Source organism: Suillus subalutaceus, assembly GCF_016647625.1.
Source record: "Suillus subalutaceus strain FC151 chromosome Unknown DFJ58scaffold_20, whole genome shotgun sequence".
NCBI classification, from domain to species: Eukaryota; Fungi; Basidiomycota; class Agaricomycetes; order Boletales; family Suillaceae; genus Suillus; species Suillus subalutaceus.
This window is the reverse complement of record NW_024540269.1, coordinates 49837-69372: the sequence shown is the minus strand read 5'-3', so window position 1 is coordinate 69372 and position 19536 is coordinate 49837. Positions and strand designations below refer to the sequence as shown.

General features: G+C 49.7%; 5 protein-coding genes across 5 annotated transcripts; 4 read left to right on the top strand and 1 right to left on the bottom strand.

Moving 5' to 3' along the window:
* The first annotated feature begins 517 nt into the window (after positions 1-517).
* DFJ58DRAFT_771645 (Fungalysin metallopeptidase-domain-containing protein) lies at positions 518-4016 on the top strand. The gene is made up of 10 exons (XM_041389164.1): positions 518-916; positions 972-1448; positions 1498-1864; positions 1918-2067; positions 2120-2236; positions 2292-2451; positions 2505-2651; positions 2707-2882; positions 2939-3486; positions 3543-4016. Exons 1-10 carry the CDS (start codon positions 530-532, stop codon positions 3657-3659), a joined length of 2646 nt encoding a protein of 881 aa, XP_041247257.1. The 5' UTR covers positions 518-529; the 3' UTR covers positions 3660-4016.
* Positions 4017-5510: 1494 nt separating this feature from the next.
* Positions 5511-7099, top strand: DFJ58DRAFT_771643 (uncharacterized protein). The gene is made up of 2 exons (XM_041389163.1): positions 5511-5994; positions 6052-7099. Exons 1-2 carry the CDS (start codon positions 5667-5669, stop codon positions 6903-6905), a joined length of 1182 nt encoding a protein of 393 aa, XP_041247256.1. The 5' UTR covers positions 5511-5666; the 3' UTR covers positions 6906-7099.
* A 1410-nt stretch (positions 7100-8509) lies between these two features.
* DFJ58DRAFT_771641 (uncharacterized protein) lies at positions 8510-10988 on the bottom strand. Its single transcript, XM_041389162.1, has 4 exons — positions 10890-10988; positions 10636-10831; positions 10485-10584; positions 8510-10425 (listed from the first exon to the last, which is right to left on the bottom strand). The coding sequence occupies exons 2-4, from the start codon at positions 10827-10829 to the stop codon at positions 8989-8991; spliced, it is 1731 nt and encodes a 576-aa protein (XP_041247255.1). The 5' UTR covers positions 10830-10831; positions 10890-10988; the 3' UTR covers positions 8510-8988.
* A 3030-nt stretch (positions 10989-14018) lies between these two features.
* DFJ58DRAFT_724492 (Alpha/Beta hydrolase protein) lies at positions 14019-15072 on the top strand (the record flags this gene model as incomplete). The annotated part of the gene is made up of 3 exons (XM_041385113.1): positions 14019-14073; positions 14129-14232; positions 14290-15072. The coding sequence occupies 3 exons, from the start codon at positions 14019-14021 to the stop codon at positions 15070-15072; spliced, it is 942 nt and encodes a 313-aa protein (XP_041247254.1).
* Positions 15073-15316: 244 nt separating this feature from the next.
* Positions 15317-19452, top strand: DFJ58DRAFT_743366 (uncharacterized protein; the record flags this gene model as incomplete). Its single annotated transcript, XM_041387259.1, has 4 exons — positions 15317-17105; positions 17161-18233; positions 18284-18935; positions 18992-19452. The coding sequence occupies 4 exons, from the start codon at positions 15317-15319 to the stop codon at positions 19450-19452; spliced, it is 3975 nt and encodes a 1324-aa protein (XP_041247253.1).
* Between the last annotated feature and the right edge of the window lie 84 nt (positions 19453-19536).

Sequence of the window (19536 nt, the reverse complement as noted above, 5' to 3'; positions counted from 1 at the left end):
GCTTCGTCGCTATCGAACATCAATCAGGCCCAGGGGCGCCATGAGCTTACGAGAAGGACAACTAGGATGGCACGCGATAACAAGAAGGCTAGCTGCTCTCGTCCAGAAGCACGGGTGGCTATACAATTGAGCACTGTGGAGCATGATGAGCGATAGACGCGTGGGTTGGGTGTGGGAATAAGATAGTTTCCTAGGCAGAGACTCGGAGACTCGGAATGATAAGCCTAAGCTGTTTGTGTCATAGAAAAACGACGGGATTGGAGGCCCCAGGTGTGAATTCGCACGCCGGATCTCATTAATGCACAAGAGGAGGACCAACTTGATCGAGCATGCTGGCTTGGTATGATTCAAGCCTTGCCAGCCCAACAACCCCATTTCCGTCTCCTCGAGGCGACTTATCTTGACTCGCCATAATTGGAAGATTACATGTACAGCCGCCGCAACCGGGATTCACCGCGCTTACGTAGACCAAGTTGATATAAACCCGATGGTGAAACGGAATGGAAAGTGAAACCAAGTCAGCTTTGCCATGCGCGGACTGACAACAGTAACCTTTGCCCTCCTCGGCCTCGCTGCTGCAATTCCAGAACCGCAGCGTCGCAAGTCTCTTTCATTTGGCCCTGTTCTTCCTCATGCCCGCTTCGATAGTAGTGCTCACCAGCCTGTGCCCGCTGCACTATTCTCTACTCAAGACAGAGTGCGGGTAGATCCTTACGAGGTAGCCAAGACATTCCTTGACTCTATCGTAGACCACGACGACGGTGTGAGGTACATCATCCGCAGTGATAGTTACACAGATCGTACTACCGGAGTCACCCACATTTATGCACGCCAGGTCATTCAAGGTGTCCAGGTGGCCGACGGAAATGTGAATTTGAACATCAAAGACGGCGTTGTCTTGAGTTACGGCAACTCGGTGCGTATACGTATTAAAGTTGGTGACGCGTCAAGCGCTAACACTCACCGTGTAGTTTTACCCCGGCCCGACTCCGGCATCACACACCCGTGGCGCACACCCCCACGCAGAATACTGTGCACAGCTCGACTCCGCTCGTTCCCCCCGGTCAGGCCAGATACACCTTGACGGTACACACCAAGAGCTAGAGCACATCCACTCTTCCAACTGCGCTGCCCTCCCTAATATCCACTCCATCCCAACCCCCTCCATTGATGACCATGTCCCAAGTCCACAAGATGCACCTCGTGCACTTCTTACTTTCCTTCTTGCAGCCGCCCCATCCCCCGCTCTCACAGAGGACATCCATGCCCGTTTCGATGACTATTTGGCGAGCATGACTATGGCTCACATGTCGGGCTTCCTCCCTAACGAGGGTGAGCAACTCACCATCACCGGTGCACCCGGAGCCATTGGCGAGGTCAAGACCTCCGTCGTCTGGGTCCAGGTACCCTCTGAAGACGGCACCGTGCATCTCGAGCTCGTACATCGCGTTAGTACTCATTCTCCAGCCTTCTCACCCAATATTGACCATCACACAGTTCGAAGTCGAGATGGAGAACAACTGGTATGAGGCCACAGTCTCTGCATCTCTTCCCCACCGTATTGTGTCCGTCGTGGACTGGGCCAGTGACAGTCCCATGCCTCTTTACTCCGAGGATGCTCAGCTCCCTCCCCTTGCCTCATTCGTCCCTGCAGATTCCAGCGCTCCCTCTTGCTCCACCAAGAAGGTTGGTGGCCGCTTCAGGAAGGGCAAGGCTGTGGCAGATCTTCGCAAGAGCAAGGCCACCAAGTGGTCTAGCGGCCCTGCCATTCCTGCCTTCCCTATAGCATATTACAACGTCTTCCCGTGGGGTACCAACGACCCTGTTGAGGCTGTGGAAAGGAAGGCGATGAGGGAGGCAGATGGTAAGTTTTGCTGCGTCCCCATCGCGATCCAAACCCGAACTCACGCCTCCTAGCACCTGCAGATTTCCTCCCCCTCTCTTACGGTCGTGTCCTCTCCTCTGAGCTGGGTGACAAGTTCGCAAGTCCGGCAGGGTGGCACGCCCTGCCGTGGGGTGTAGACCCTAGCGTTGGTGAAGATGAGAAGGCTGTACTTCGTGCGCAAGGTTAGTCATACTTTAGTTGACCTTTTCGTGTAGACCTTATGCGGAACGGCAGGCGAGTTCTGGCGCACGACAAACACCACGTGGGGAAACAACGTCTTTGCACATGAGAACTGGGACGGGCGGAACTCATGGATATCTAACCGCCGCCCAGAGGGAACGTCCGTGGGTGGTGAGTGCTTGCGCAGCTTGTTCTAGTTTTCGTTTTTGTGATGCCTGTCTGTTAGGTGACGCGAACCAGCTCCCAGCTGTCCACTACGACTACACCTACTCCCCGAGCCCGAAGGACAACACAGAGGAGAACATGGCTGATGCACGTGCCCACATCGATGCAACGGTGACGCAACTCTTCTACACGAGCAACTTGTTCCACGACTTGACCTACCGGTGCGTTTTACTCGCGTTTATGTCTTATTTTCCCATGTGACGGACTGTGACAGGTACGGCTTCACCGAAGAGGCTGGGAACTTCCAGCAGTACAACTTTGGGCGCGGCGGTGAGGAATCGGACGCTGTGATTACGAATGCACAGGACGGCAGTGGGTTCAACAATGCCAATTTCATGACGCCTCCCGATGGCCAGAATGGGTGGGTTGTTATTTTCCTGCCTTGGTCTGATCAATATTTATGCTTCGTGAACCAGCCGATGCCGAATGTACCTTTGGAACACTGCTAACCCCTACCGCGATGGTGACATGGAAGCTGGTATCGTTATCCATGAGCTTTCCCATGGTCTCAGTACGCGCTTGACGGGTGGCCCCAAGAACAGTGGATGTCTTGGCTGGGGTGAGGCTGGTGGTATGGGAGAGGGCTGGGGTGGTAAGTCTTCAATGTCAATTGGACGCCTAACAACTAAACAAACTCACCGCTTACAGACTTCCTCGCCACGACCATTCGCAGTACTGCCACTTACCAGGACTACCCCATGGGCGCATGGGCTGCCAATCGCGCAGGTGGTATTCGGAACTTCCCGTACAGTCTTGACAAATCGGTGAACCCAAGCACGTACAAGACCCTCGACAAGCCCGGGTACTGGGGCGTGCACGCAATCGGAGAGGTCTGGGCGCAGATCCTATGGGTCGTCGAGCAAAGGCTGATCGCCAAGCACGGGTTCACGGATAACTTGTTCCCTCCCCCACATGACGCTAACTTCGCCGACTACGCTGCTTTCTACCGTACCGACAAGCCTTTCGTCCCGAAGCACGGTAACTCGCTATTGGTACAGCTCGTGTTGAACGGAATGAAGCTGCAGCCATGTAGCCCATCGTTCTTTGATGCTCGTGATGCGATCGTGCAGGCTGATCAGGTACTTACGGGTGGAGAGAACTTCTGTGATATCTGGATAGGCTTTTCCGAGCGCGGGTTGGGTATGGACGCCAATGTTAAGGGGCGTACGCCATGGGGTGGAGGTGTTAGGGAGGATGTAAGTTCCTTTCGCTGAGTTGCCATTATCTGTGCTGACGTACAATTATTTCGTAGGGTTACAAAGTCCCAGTTGCATGCCAAAGCGAGGACCAACCATCACCCTCACCTGAGCCAATCCCTGACGACCCAGAGGATGACTGCGGTGTATTTGGATGCTGGTGGAAGCTGTGAGCGTGAGTGGGGACATCTTAATATTCCGAATATCGTAATATCCATATACACGATTGGATACGCACGGCTAGATGGTGGTGATATCCAGACTCTGGATAGAATATATCCGTATCCTGCTCGAGATGCCAGGTAATCATGCGCTAGTTTTATTTTGGTTTGGAATATTTTGGTTGCGGTCGCGCATAGTTTTTGTATGATAGTGATAATTGCCTATAGTTGATATCATGGATTGCAATGTGATGGGTAATCAGCGTGGATATGCCGACGCGCTTGATGTTGAGTATGATTGGTTCAGTGACTTAGGCTGTCCTACGTGAGAGGAGGCTGCAGGGAGGTAGAGAACTGAGGAAAGATGCGGTAGGGGGGTAATAATATACCCATACTCGAGGGCGCAAGCAGATATCCGACCACCAGGCAATTGGGCGGGGACCGGGGACCTTTCACTGCAATTATTTACATAACATTCAAACTTGGCAAGTCCAATACAATTCGTAATACCCAACACCAGCTGGCCAGCTGATGCATATGGGCCAGAGTCTTAAATGTATAATTGAATTCTGCCTGTTCTCGCTGCTGTAAAACTAGTACTATGCGATAACGTGACTCTTTGATTTCTGAGGCCAAAAAAACCCTACTAGAATTACTCTACCTGCCTCGATATTCCTCGAATGTTATCGAGGCATATATACAGAAAGTGTGTCATCCAACAAGGTCTGATCGCACCTTGACATCCCTCGATCTGCCTCGTGTAGGTTTTCACTGGGTCTCAGAGCGCGCAAACTGCAAACTGCAATGTATATAAATAGATAATATTCTCTCCTTCTTTCACCCGCTTCTCGTTATGATTAAGTAATCCCAATTGCAGCGTGAGTATCTTGATGCAACACATCAACTAGTAATGAAAATGGATAGAGCGCGACCCCTCGGGCACGGAACATAGTCAAATTCCAATTGCACTTATCATGACCACTTGCCCGGGGTAAAAAATAACCCACTATCTTCAGTCTGTGGAGAGCTACACACCACGAGCACTGCGGAGGTCGTTCTATTCCGCAGTTTCTTCTCTCCAGAAATTCGGCTTCGGAATATTCATCCGACTCTAGAAGGAACGAGCCGCAGCACGAATGACGAGAGAGTCCGATGGAGCTGGGAGTTGTGGTGTGAGGCTCGACCGAATTGGAATGTCTTACGTGTGGTATCGTGGTGTCTGACTGGAAGAGGGTTTTATTAAAGATGATTTGACTGGCAGGTGATGCCACTGGGGCCTGGGCGCTAGATGTGATGTGATGTGAAAGTTAACTTGAAACTTTACTTGAAGCACGGCGTTCATTGTTGAACGTTCTGGCAGGTGTTCTGGGCAGGGTCGCTGATTCGGCCAGGCGAACCTGGGCCACCTCACCTCACAAGGTTATGTCACATCAGCTAACAAGAGGTTCAAACATATCACGATGGTAGTCATCGAGTGTGGATACACCATCGAAAATGATCTGAACAACTGCATCAAACAAATATGATGCATTGATGCCGCATCGAAAAAAGATAAGGCTCAGTACAACAGTACCATTTAGAGGGCAGAGCGTTATACATAGAAACTTACGATCATCGGATAACGGCATACCTTCAGATAACTGCCAGTACTCGGGTGCGCCTACATCGTAGTGGACAACCTTGGGCAAGATGATTTTTTTCGGGTGAAACCGAGGCCAAAATGCCCACTCCAATACTTTTCCCACGATATATTGGGTTGAAAACTTTGCGCAATTCGAGTGATGTTGTGTACTACTTTGCGAGGTCCAAGAATAGTTCCCCGAGATTTGTGAGCAAAAGAAGTTCTATCTTTGGCAGTGACCACATTTGTCGAGTATGCTTTTGTTCCGCAACCATTTCAAGACCTTGTTCAATTCGGTACGTACGTGGGACTAGTGCCGATGTAGATTATTTCGGTTTACTGGGCACATTCCTGTGTACACGGGGAAACGAATACCAAGCTCACATGGGAGATATAAAATGGAACCACGCACGCAGTTCTTTTTCATTCAGACCAAACTCTGTCCCCTCTCTATCATAATGCGAAACCTGCCCATCGAAATCATCAACGCTATCGTTGAGAATGTCTCCTCCTTGACCGATCTTCTCCAATTACGCTGCTTAAGCCAGGCGTATCGAGATCTCGTCACCCCCATCGCATTCAGCAAACTTCACGTCAAAAATAGCATCCAGAGCGCACAAAACTTCCAGCAGATCATCGCTGCTCCCAACCTTGCTCCCTATGTTCGGGAGGTCGTCTATGATTCTCGTGATGATGAGTGTTTCCAATTCCCTCCGGAAACCATTGGCGAGTTCCATTTTCCCTTGTCTACGCATAGGAGCTAATTTTTGCACGTTCTTACAGAAGTCGAGGATATGCTTGAAGTCGATGAGCTTGAAGAAACCTTGACTGAGGCTTTCTGCTCAATCGATACACTTCCCAGACTTGAATGCGTCACTGCAAGTTTTTGGCCATCATTTATCTCCCACTCTGGGAAGGAAATCCGCGAGAGCGCTTTTTGGTTCACGAATCGGCAGCTCACGGTTACACATGCTATATACCACGCCATGAAGAAATCTCGCATGTCATCCCTTTCTCTCAACAATGTGGTCATGATGCCTCCCTCACGTTATGACTTCGTCTCTGCCCTTACGAACTCACCCCTGTCCCATCTTTCATTATCTGTCGTGCCGAACGCCGATATCAGTGCCTGGTCGGGTTCAAAGGACGTCAATGGATCACTTGGCGCACTGCTGCCCCTTTCTAACGCCACGCTCAAATCACTTGAGCTGCGCAGCCCTCAGGGTCCATACCACAGCCTAGCAACACAGCTCTCTTCGTTCCATTATCCATCACTCGAATCGCTCGTGCTCGAAAATATTGTGTTTGATCAGACGCCCTCTCCTGAAGGTGTCGAAGAGTTTGTTCTCCGCCAAAAAAGTGGCTTGCGTCACCTGGAATTGCGATCATGCGCAAGCTATGTAGCAAGCCCATCATTCGATGCCAGGCTATGGTCAAGCATCTGGCAACGATGGGCGACTGAGCTCACCAATTTGCGAGAGCTTGTGGTGGATGGCGACAGTGGATATGTCGTACTCGATGCGGACTGGGGCTATGTGACTTACAAGCCTATCAGCACCATAGCAGCTGAGAGCGACTCATCGAGCTTGAAGATGTTACGGGATGCAATAGCATCCGCTTGTAAGGTTGTGGCATGAACATGTGGCAGCATCATTGTACATTTTACTTGTTTGGGCGGTTTGTGACTTGTATACCATTTGCATATAAAGACAATCATGTCTATCTACAATGTACTGTAAACACGAAGTGTTTGATACCGCGGAAGTAATTCGCGTCGATACCATCATGATTGGGTACTCGACTTGAGCCCGTAAGATAAGCAGGAATGGAATGAACGTTTCAAATTTGTTGTTTGGAGTCTGATTGTAAGGCCACGAGTCTATCCCCGACTCCCACACTATGTATAACCTTAAGAATGGAAGGTCTTGCATATTTTTGTTCATCAAACAACGTTGCAGTTGGCACATCTCAGTTACATCCTGTTACATCTTTGTTTTCTGACACGAGCACCCGTGCCTTGGGCACAACGAGGCCACGAGAGTGCCACGCGAGGTTGAGGCTGTGCTACTATCACCGACTCTGATCAAAAGACTTGATTGAATATTGAAAGTCAATATTTATAATATGAGCGCCGTGCAGCGTGGCAGATCGAAGCCCCTTTATAATAAGGTCTGTTTCATTCTAATAATATAATATTCCATTCCCCATCCTGACGCGGACGTGTCATATAGAGCCAAGTTATCCCCACAGATAGTAGTTCGAGACTTGCTGATAAGGGGTCATTATCATTCTGTAAGCACGATACTCGATCGTAATGGATAGATCATCTTGAGATTAATCATTCTAATCTGTTGGACGAGAAAGATTTAGTGACGGAAACCTGCCTACTAAGATTTTTCTGTTGTACATTCACTTGCCTTGGAGGTCCGTCTTATCCAAGCGAAGCTAGCGCAACAGATTCAAAATCTGTTCGTCTTCTGGATAGTGCAGGTTCGAAACTTGCCTCGAACAAGTTTTTCCAACAGGAAGACAGTCATGGATCCTTCTCCATGACCACACTGGATAATTCCATCAAAGGTATCCACTCGGGGCCGCTTCATAGCCAAGCAATAACATATTAATTTGTTCTCGACCGAGAGCTTTTATATTTATTTATAGTACTCACCGACTGCGGGGATTGGTGCTGCGCACCGCCGCGATATATATGCCAGTGAGATTCCCTAGCCCTCCATTCTTTTACATTCAAGATGCTTTTCGTGCCTAGGCTATATGAGAGCTGTCAACAGTAACACATTAACTTGTTCTCGACCGAGAGCCTGTGTTTATAGTAGTCACCGACTGCGGGGATTGGTGCTGCGCACCGCCGTGATACGAGACTCCATTCTCTTACATTCGAGATGCTTTTCGTGCGTGTAGTAATTTCCTAGGCTATATGATAGTTATCGCCGCGGCTGCGACGTCACGGCCCTACACGCGCTAATCCGGAGGATTCAGCTTGCCCCGGACTACCTTTGGAAGCCTATACAAAGAGCGGGGAGGCAAAGTTGTTAGTCAGATCGATCATCGTGATCCCGATCAACACGCCACGTGCACGTTTCAGTCAAGAAGATCGTTGACCATCTCCGAAGCTCGCACTTAATCAACAACTGCACGCAAAATAGGTTGTCATACTATTTGTGTAGATAGATAGTGTTTAAGTATACGCAGTACGTGTAGGAGAAATGGACAAATATCAAGATCCAAGAGATGCCAGCCTGCATAATAGTACACAATCCCGGCTTTTAGAGAACATATGAAAACTGCTATCATATGAAACTATGAATATGAAACTATGAGGTGGGGGACACAGGAAATAAACCAAAGAAGCAGGGAGAAAGTAGCATGTCGTGCCAGACGCGCCAGACGCAAAGGAAAGCAAAATAAACGATTCTTAGAAACAATAGCCGTCGACTGGGATATGGTATAAGTCGGTAAAAGGAGAAACACATAGAAGGGAAATAAGTAGACTGAAGAACACCAAAGACGGAATATAAACAATAGTCGACCAATACGTATAATTTTTACTTTTGCGCCATGGATCGAGATAGTGAAGGAGACGGAGGTCGCCAGAAAGTGAGGAGGGGTATCCGACAGCCAGTAGATAGTCTATAAATCACATGCAATCTATGTTCGAATAAGCTTCATCCTTTCGGATGTTGTACTTTGAACGAGGGTATATCTTCATTGTTGCGCAACCATGATAGGGACGGCTTCACCCGAGACAGCAGGATAGCTGATCTGCATCTGTGCTTGTAGAGCCTGCTGCTGGCGCAAGTACTGCTGCTGTGCGGACGAGTAAAACATCTGTTGCTGATATTGCTGGGCATACGTCGATGTCATGTGTCCGCTTACTGGCGTCGAGGTTCCGCTAGTCGCCGGTGTTGAATGCCGTGAGCTTGCATTGCTACTCCGTCCATGGGCATGTTGTAGACATTCGTGCTGTCCACTGGCAAGGAGAGCCAAGCCAATTGCACCATGGTCACCCGAATGCTGGTAGTGATACCGCAAACCGTTCATGTTCTTGTATCGGCGTTGGCAATCACTGACACCACAAGCAAAGGGCCGGAGTCTGCGCTCTGCCTCACGTTCGACTTCGCGCATGTCACCCTCTGTAATCCCCTGATCGTCTCCAGCAGCCTCGCGGGCAGACCGCTTACTAGCCAATAGTGCTTGTACTTGCTCGAGGTCTTTGGGTGGCGCAAAGTTGCAGCTGCCATGAGTCATATGATATTTGAGCCCATTAGCTTGCTTGTAGCTCTTATTGCAATTTGGCTTCGGGCAGCGGAAGGGTTTCGATAATAGTAATGATGACGCAGGGCGGGAGAGTGTAGTACTGGCACGCTGATTGGCTTGCTGTGACGTAAAACCTTTGGCAGAAGCGGGGGAATCCGAGGACGCCGAGGAATGAGACGCCGCGGAGGGCGCCGGGTGGCACGAGGCACTTGCTGGAGATGGCATGCGAGAGGCTGTAGGAGTGGTGACAGGGGTATTACACGTGGAGAATACCACAGCTGGAGGAAGACAGCCGTAGGGACTGCCCGGCTCACTGACAGGTGTGACAGGTGCGTGAACATCGTCGCTGCCGTTTGGGGAAGGAACAGTGCCAGGCATTGAGGATGAGTAGTCAGAGTAGCCCGCGTAAGCATTAAATGCATCTGGGGCATTTGCCGCATTTGGAAGACCGTTTCGAGGCGGTGGGAATGCTGAGCCGTGAACGGAGCGGGAAGGCAGCACAGTTGTCGTATCGAATGCGGACACGGGAAGATGCGGGGAGGCAGGTTTCGAATGTCCAAAGTGGTTAAACGAATGAGTAGGGTATGACGACAGCGGTGTGCTGAGGGGAGTATCAGGGGGCGTTGGCGCGTTTGGACTGCCATGATCAACATCGAGTTCCATATCATCAGGGTCGAAACCACCTTGGTTGTAAGATTGAGAGTGCTGTTGAAAGTCTGAAATGTAAGACGCAGTCGCGTTGCGATCAGACTGGGGTAGAGAAGGGACGACTGGGAATTGAGGGTGACCAAACGGGTCAAGCACGACAACGTGGATCTCCTCGAAATGCTGTAGCAGAGCATGTAGATCATCTAACTGTAGACCACAGCATGTGTAGTTGCGACACTAAGAGGGTGGTGCAACCATGAGACTGGCACAAACTACTTCGGAACGACACGACTTACTAATTCGTCTTCCTTGTCGAGGGCGCCGAGAGCGTTCAGAATTGAACCACGGTCGCTGTCGATAGAAGACGACAACTTGGCACACTTGAATTCGTTAGGACTACATAAACGAAGTCAGCACCTTTACACGGTAAGTGAAGTATGAACTGACTCCAATGGACCGAGAAGTTGACCAGGGGAACAACCAGGGTAGAAACGGCTTCCAAATGAGCCAGCACGCCAGGATATTGGTGAGCCAATAAAATAAGACCTGGCACTGTTGTTACCAGTGAATGAACCAGATGCCATGTTGAAATCAGGATGATTAGGAGACTGGAAAGCGATAGGTTGGGATGTAGTGGCCATGGCTACGAAGAGTAAGGTAGAAGTTGGAATTTGTTTGAACTACAGATGGGGGTGGCCTACAACTGAAAGAGATAGATATTATGGATGGTGAAGTAGTGATGTGGTGTAAGTCGTGCGATGTGGAGGAAGAGAGGGTACTATCGGGTGACTATCGGGTAAGTCTGACGCCTATTTAGCTTGAATCCCATTGATGTCAAATGCGGATCATCCATTTTACACGATTATATAACGAATTTCCTTTTTAGTTCGATCAATCAGAATCTCGGCATGTCGGCCACCACCACCCGGGTTACCGGGCGCTGACTCTGCCGCAGCCCTGCCAAGTCGGTCATGTCCACCCGGTCCTCCTTGAGCTCAAGTTCGTTTACCCCTTCACCTACTTCAACACCGCAGTCACTTCAAACCACGATTATATCGTTTGATCACTACACAGAATTTAGTGCAAATTACCATCAAGGAACATGCCTTTCGACTATGTGCCACGATAATATTTCGATCATGACAATCATTGGCGACTCCCATCAAGACGTCCATGGCTACATTTTCGCACTCTTATTACCACTACAAACCGCGTTGGCGGTTGAGTGAACCCTTATTACTACCTGTTACTACTGACTACACGAGGCCTCCATGACCGTCATCCCGATTAAGTATCTAGTTTTTCACTTGCTCGTTTCGTTCGTTTTCCGTCCGGTTCTCCACTTTCATCCTCAAGACTCGACTCCGCCGTTCGTCTGCACTACTTCGTGCCTCTGAACTCAGATCCTGAGAATCCTTCTTCGAACCGGGGCCGAATGGTGACAGAACGGCACATTCATATTATGCATCTCTGCATCTCCCACTAATCTGTTTTCTGCACATCCAAAAATTCTTAGTGTGTGTGGAGCGCACCCGTCCAATGACCGTGACAGTACTACAATTACTTTCATCCTAACCCCACGTCCCAGAGCGCTATAGAACCACCAATGAAGAAGTTCCGCAGCTTTTCATACGGCGATCTGTATGTTCGAAGCTTCAACCGTCCCTTGCTATGCATTACCAGTATGCCTCTGCTCGGATCCAGTTCTGGACATTTCGGTGAGCTACCCCATTATACAGGGCACAGCGTCCCATGACCTTAATTTAGACCCAGAACCTTCGAGTCTCTTCGTAGACAAAAGTTACGGGGATAGATACATCGTAACATACTGAAGGGTGTTTTCATCTCACCAAGATTTCCAAATACGACTCAGTGAGCCATGATCCAAACTGTCACATTTTACTTGTAAACACACCTATGTAAGGAACATGGACACGATTTATATCTACTGACCATCTTGGTCTTTACCTCGCTTTACTAACCAAATTGCGTGCTCCGTCGCATAAAAGGTCTAGCGACGTAACATTATGTCGTTATGCACAAGGCTCCTCTCGTAAGTACTCCTTCCATCCCATCTATCTAAGCTACGTCCATTATGCGCTGGTCCTTCAAGTGTTATCCATGCAATCCAGCGGATCATCCACAGATCTCCTCGTGATCGACTCTACCTCATTTGCGGAACCGAAGTCTCGAAGGTCTTGAACGCACTGGTATAGTGTGGAATTCATGTCCGAATGTCCATGTGCTCCACGGAGCCTTGATTATTGTAAGTTTACCATCCGCCAAATCTCCATGAACTTTCCCCTTGTCCCCATTTCCATCAAAGCAATTTCAGAACTGCATCCGGGTTCGAAGTGCCGCGCTCTAACTGAGCAGAGACCCATAAGCCTGGTCCGTTCACTTTCGATTGTTCCCGCTGTCTGACACGTATCTATTTTCGTGTGCAGCCACTCTGAGACTGCGGGGCATATCTACCGTCCTCGTGAATAATTGCTGTGTCGTCATCGCCACGAACCTTGTACTTCGAGATTTGGAACATCACTGCTCTCGGAAGCATGTATTACCTGTGATAGAATAGCCGAGGAGTCGTTGAGCAGGCGATGGAGATGTCTTGCAGCTTGGGAAGGTCTTAATAGGTGGAGCCTAAGTGACAAGCAAGACAAGGCCCCAATGGGCACGTGGAAACCTCGTGATTCATGATTTCTCATTGTCGCCGTACCCAGCCAGTCGACTAGTATTCATGCTTGGCATCAAGGCCAAGCTGCAGGAATGACTTGAAGATGCGGTGAATCTGATATGCGCGTACCACATACCACTAGTATAGTGGGTGATATAACCCTGTGTGGAATGTACTTCAAAAATGGGGGACGCGATCACCCCAAACACGTTCCAATCTGATAACACTAGTTCGCCTGCCAGGGTCCTTGTCGCCTCTACAAAATACGGCACGATATGAGTATTACAGTAGCAACATCGCGGCAGTAATGCCCAAATAGTGTGTACACTGTGATGAGAATCATGAGATCGAACATGTTCTTACGTCGCCTCAATAAACGTACGACTAGAATCTGACTCAATAAAAGGTTACTTTGGCTGGATGAACCCGCGATTGAAGAAGGTGTCTTCATTTGTGCGTAAGTTTAGATAAACGGGACCAAGATACGCAAGCCTCGGACTCCAAGAACCCCGCCTCTGAGGACAGGTGTCGGATTTATGCATCACTCCGACCTTCGAAGTGTCGAGTTCTTCCATTCGGGCATGCTCAGCCTCCGAGTCAGTCTCCGATGACCTTCCTGCACCGCAGTTCTACTCCTGCACTGCGCAGCGGTGTAGATGGCCCTCCGCAGTCCTGATGAAATATCTCCGAAGCGCTCCGTTGAGATAAGCTTTGAGGATTGATAAGGAATTGGCCCGAAACAGACAAGTCGGGGAAGTGAGTCGTGAAGGTGGCCCAACTGGGCGGCTCCAGCGTTAGCGTAGGTCACATGAGCGGTTTTATGTGGTGGCCGGTGTCGGAGTTGGATGCATAATCAAACTAATCTGCTTGAATCAGTTTTGCGCTAAGGTCTCGCGGTATTTAGGCAAGCGGAATCGTCACTTGGTTGACATTTCAATTAGAGTCCACGTGCACTCCCTATTGGTAGCACGAACTTGAAATTCCATTAGTTCAGCTTTCTCATTTCCAGTTTGCTAGGGTGAAACGTGTCCAGCCTCGTCAATGCCTTAGCGTTGATCTGTCACTAGCGTGGATGGCCAGATATAAATATTCACATTCCACGAACTATAATATCTTTACTCTCGGTCCTGTCCTCGTCGTTGGGATCCTTACTATGGACATAATCTCCAAGTTTGTAGAAACTGGTGTTGCGGCCATCAACTTCAAAAGTGCGTCTTCCACCTCTTATATCATAGCTTCCTTCACAGCCGACTTGCTTTTCAGCTACAGCAGCGTTCGTACCTATTCTAGATGAAAGAAAGGCGGAGATAGAGAAGATAGAACGCAAGACTTTTGTATACGATGACAAGCGCCACACCAGAAATGAGGTTTGTGACGAATCGAACCTCATGACGTGCTCGTAACCTCCTATACATCACCCGCAGCTTGACGTCTATTACCCGCTAAACTCGACTCTTACCAAGAGTGGGAAGACACCAATCCTATTCTTCGTCTATGGAGGTGGATACAACACTGGATCCAAAGAATTTCCCGAACCATATTCTATGGGATATCGCGCGCTTGGATCTTTCTTTGCGCAGCATGGCTTCATCACCGTCATTCCGGACTACAGACTTGTCCCGGAGGTCAAGTTCCCGGCTTCATCCGAAGACACTCGTGATGCAGTCAATTGGGTTTGCGCCAATGTCGACGTCATTGGCGTACCCTCGATACCCGCGCCAGACGTAGATGCTATATTTATCATGGGCCACTCAGCGGGTGACGTGCACACGAAAGTGTTGAGCCTTTATCCACCGGTGTCGAGTACCGTAAATCCTCGGTTTAAAGGCGTCATCTGGTCTGCTGGCAGTTGGTTCATCGTTGACGAGAAGAAGAGATTTAGACCCGAAGTCCCCGCAACACAATACTTCGGTTCTCAGGAGCAACAGAGGGAGAGGGAGCCGAGGGCTCTATGGAATGCTCTATCCGATGAACAGATTAAGGACCACCCTGATATTCTCCTTGTCAGGGCAGAGCGAGAGCCTGACTGGCTGATGCTATCGTGGGAGGAGATAATACCAGATATCGAGAAGCGGCGTGGAGAGGCTCCCCAGATGATCATTAGCAAAGGCCACAATCATATCAGCCCTAACTGGGCTTTATGTTCCGGTCAAGGAGAAGAATGGGGGGAAGAGGTTGTGAACTGGATGAAAGTTAGAATTAACTAGCCTCTACTTCCAATTCCGAGCCAGAGGTTTTGAAGATTCCTGCATCAAGCTTGTATAATCGTACAGTTAGCAATTGTTGGATGTTGATAAATACTTTGTCTTTTCCCTAGATCCTAGTTATTGCAGTCTCATATATATGTCATCTCTTTATCCTTCAAAGTCAATTTCACGTGACTGGCAAGACGCGTTAATTTTTAGTACCAGCTTTGGCATTCTGTATTCACCACTTCGAGTTTCAACGTTGATGTCGCACCCATGGTCGAAGCGCCATGCCTCCCGCTCTCCTGCTCCTGCTCCAAACCTTACCCCAACTTCCCCTGCGCATCGCTTTCTTCCTCCGTCGCACTATGCAGCTGCAGCGGGCGTGCCTTACAATGCAAACCGAAGCCGTGCTCACGAATCGCGTCCTCCTCAACCATATACCTCAAGCACTCCGCCGCTACCCTCGCAGTCCTCTCTTGCTTCCGCTTCCGATTCGCACTCTCTCCATGTCGATTACTCTACCAATTTCAGGTCTAAACGTAGAAGTCAAGTAGGAGATCTGGGGCTTATGGAGGCGCACCTGCTACCTTCTCTAAAGGACACGATCGATCGCATGACAAGGCCGTCGTCACAACTGGGAATTCCGTCTTCATCGCCCAATGAGAATCCGCAATTGGATCACCGATCTAACACTGGTCAGTATTATGCAAACCCCCCGCCCAAGCTCGCAAGGACACCTCAACTTCCCTCTACTTCGAGTCCTTCATCATATTCGAGAGATGCAAGTCACCAACTCCCAGTTGCTCAGTCAGAAGGTCCTCCACGGCCCTCACGCAGTGCTTTGAGACAGAAGCCGAAGCCCATTTTAAAAGCTCAACCCCACACTCCTATAATGATTCCATCTGATGGACCTTCCGGCGATCGACCTTTTGAGGCACATCGACCCGCCAACTTGGTGCGCAGCGGAAAACAGGACCGGCTTTCTCCTATGGAGGGCTTCTCGCCAAGGCCGCCTCTCCCCCATAAACAGAAAAATCAACCACCTCGTCAACCTTCCATCACGACCAACATCGGCCCTGGCAGAAGAACGGAAAGAGCTCGCGCTCGCACAGACCCTGGTGCACCGCACAACTCGGCACCGTCAACCAGCTCATTGGCAACTCCCCAACCAAAAAAATATCGATCAAATATTCCTCGACGTGTGGCGCCACCACTGCTACGACACACTCCACGAGAGAGTTCCAAAGACAGCCTGACTGACGTGGAACCACGAACCAGCTCAAGTCTCCGAGGACCGAAACTGGCTGCTGACTATAATTTTGTCTTCCCATCTTCCAGTTCAGAGAGCGACGATACCCCTGTCATGTTCCCAAAGCAGCTTTCGTTCGCGCAGGGGCGCCTCTCGACTTCTAGTAAGGCACCCGAGAAGAAAAGAGAGCGATTTGGCCTCGGGTTTGGATTCGCGGACTATGGAGCAAAACTTCGAGGCATGTTTGCTGACAACTCGGCTCAGTCGATACATTCAACCACCAGTGAAGGCGGGAGCGCTAGCAATAACGATGGCAGCATCCAGGACGACGTGAGTCTCTTCTCTGACCGTGCGGATCAAGGCGGGGAACGAGGCGACTCCACAATTTCGGATCGATATTCCCTGAGCAGTGCCGGATCAAGTTATCCAGCTTCGGAAACGATGGCCGATGGTGACGAATCTTGTGACCGACGAAAAAGAGAACTCCTTGGGCTAGTCGATGGACTGAATCCTGTTTCTCAAGATCAGCCAACTCGAAGCGAAGAGAGCGAGTACTTTGGCGAGGAAGGGCTCGCTATTGGTGGTTCTAGCGATTCCATCCATATCCAGAACTCATCTTCCTGGGATGAATCGAGCAAAAACGAGAGTGATTCTGGCTCAGAGTATTCTTTTGACGACGAAAATGATGAAGGCCTCCGACCGTCTACCCCTAGGGATGGACATTCTCATTCTCACCCCAAGGCAGACAGGGCCTCCAAAGACAACCAAGCAAGTAACCGATGGCGTTTTGATGAGCGAAATGGTAGGTGATTTTACATAGCAATGAGCTTTGAGGCTAACAAAAGTGACTGTACCAGCGAGGAACTCGGGGTTATCAGTTGAAAGGCCGTCTTCAGGGCATCCCCTGCTCTCTCCACATCGTTCTGTTCAGTCCACCTACTTAAACTCACGGACATCGCATCCATCACCGGAGAATACGCCTAACATTGACATTGGTGGTCAACGATACTCGTCAGAGCTCACGCGCATGATGGTCACTTCAGACGAGGCTGCAGTGCGTGAACGTCAGGCGTTTGGACTTCCAACGTCATTTTCTGGCTCCGCCTCTGATGAACCCTGCCTCACGCATGCCGACAGCGACATGTCATCCATCGCCGGAAATACATGGCAATTCGAGTATGAAGATGATGGCGTACATACTGATTCGCTCCTCAATAGACTGGCAACGCAGGAGTTCGAACGCTCCATGAACGCTCAGCCCATACAAAGTGACTTGTCCTATGCATCATCTGAATCATCTGTCTCTGCTGCATCGATGTCATCAGTCGCCCACGAATTCTTGCATTTGGATCGGACAAACGCACGTCGGGATCATCGATGTTCTTCTGCGGATATCCACGTGTCTTGGGAAGACTTTCGTCGGCATATTTTGGAACAATTCGGTGAGGTAGAGGTACGACGACAAGAGATTATTTGGAAACTAGCGGACTCGGAGGCAACTTTCGTAATAAACCTGCAGAACATGGTACAGCTTTTCATCCTTCCTCTACGTGTACGAAGTACGAAGGTCTGGGTTTCTGGCGTTCCAGAAGACGTCTCGAGGCTGTTTGACTGGTTAGAAGACATCGTACACCTCCACACAAAATTATCCGCCAGTCTCACCGCTCTTCGGGATGTGCACAACTCCGACCTGCAATGCGTCGGGGAAGTTCTTCGACCTTTCATGGCAAAGCTTGAAATATATCAGCCTTACCTGGTCAAGCTAGAGTTTGTCGCAACCAGGATCGAACATCTTGTCACCCAAGAGAAAAGTGACATCGGAGATTTTATCAAGCTACAAGAGCGCTCCTCCGCCTGCCAGGGATGGTCATTGGAGAAATATTTGGTCGAACCCGTTCAGAGGCTCTCCCAATATCCTGACTTTTTTCAGGTGAGTTGGTGTATCTGTCGACTTCTCATGACTAAAATCAGATCTTCTAGCGGCTCTGTCACGCAACCCCAAAGTCGCATCCCGACTATCTATCAACACTGTCTGTTCTTCAGTCTGCTAAACTCACGATCCGTGTTCTCAGCGAGGTCAAAGATCGGGAGGACGAGTACGAGTTTGTGAAAGATATGTTCTCACGTATAGCAGATGTTCCCTCCCAACTTCCTTGCCGTGACAGGCGTCTGCTGATGCACGGTCCTGTTGCATGTGCAAGAGTGGAGAATGACGATGATTTACCAGTTACACGCCCTTCCACCAACGTCCACGGTTTTTCAGAACCACTGAGAAGCCCATCTCCTGATTCGCGTCCGCGACACAACGAAAGACTCTCAAATGCGCTGAAAGGTTGGCGTGGGCGCAATGGGTCAGTACAGTCTACGGCCTCGACGGCAGCGTCGCTACAATCCTTTCGTACTGCTCCATCATCATTCGACTTCCGATCTGAGGCACAAGCGGGGCCCAGAAATAGCCCTTTGCTTCGCGTCGAGTCTCCGGCCGTTGACGTTCAGTTATTCGTTTTCACAGACTTGATCATGATGACCTCCGCCACTAATCATCGCGATGATTCCCAGCGCACTTCTGCAAATTTGCGCATACTTGACGACTTTGGTCTCTCCAGAATCCTTTCTGTGACGGACGAGACAGGTAAGAACTTCGAAAGACAGACATTCGCAGAGCTAGCACTTATGTGATCTCATCAGATAGAAGATCATCCATTTCACTAGATTTAGTTTCACTAACTGCCGAGGAGCTCGAGAGAGGACATGCGAATTCAAAAGGACAGGTCTTGACCGTGTCGTTGTCGCGCGGCACTTCTCGATCTTCTGTATCGGAGGCGTCTATGCAGTGCGCCATTCTGAAGGAATGGTTGGTACCACTGAGACAATGTTGTCAGCACACCCTGAAGTCGTTATCTTCGCCATCCGCGAAGAGCCACCTGGCTCACGCGTCGAAAGAATCCGAGATCAGTCAATCAGTCTTATCCATCCTCGCATCAGGCTTGCCATTTCCTAAAAGTCCTTCCATGCAGTTACATGGTGTCGAACTAGGGCAAGCAGGGGATGCGGAGCAGCAGGAAAGGGAAGAACGCGGGTGGTGGTCGCTGCGGTTCCACGAAGTCCTGAGAGAAATACAAGGACGAGAAGTGGCGCTTCTTCGATAAGTATACATATTTGTATTCATGTATTTGCTTTACATATCTGTGGGCTGTGAGACATGTTTTATACGTTTTACATCCGGTTTATAT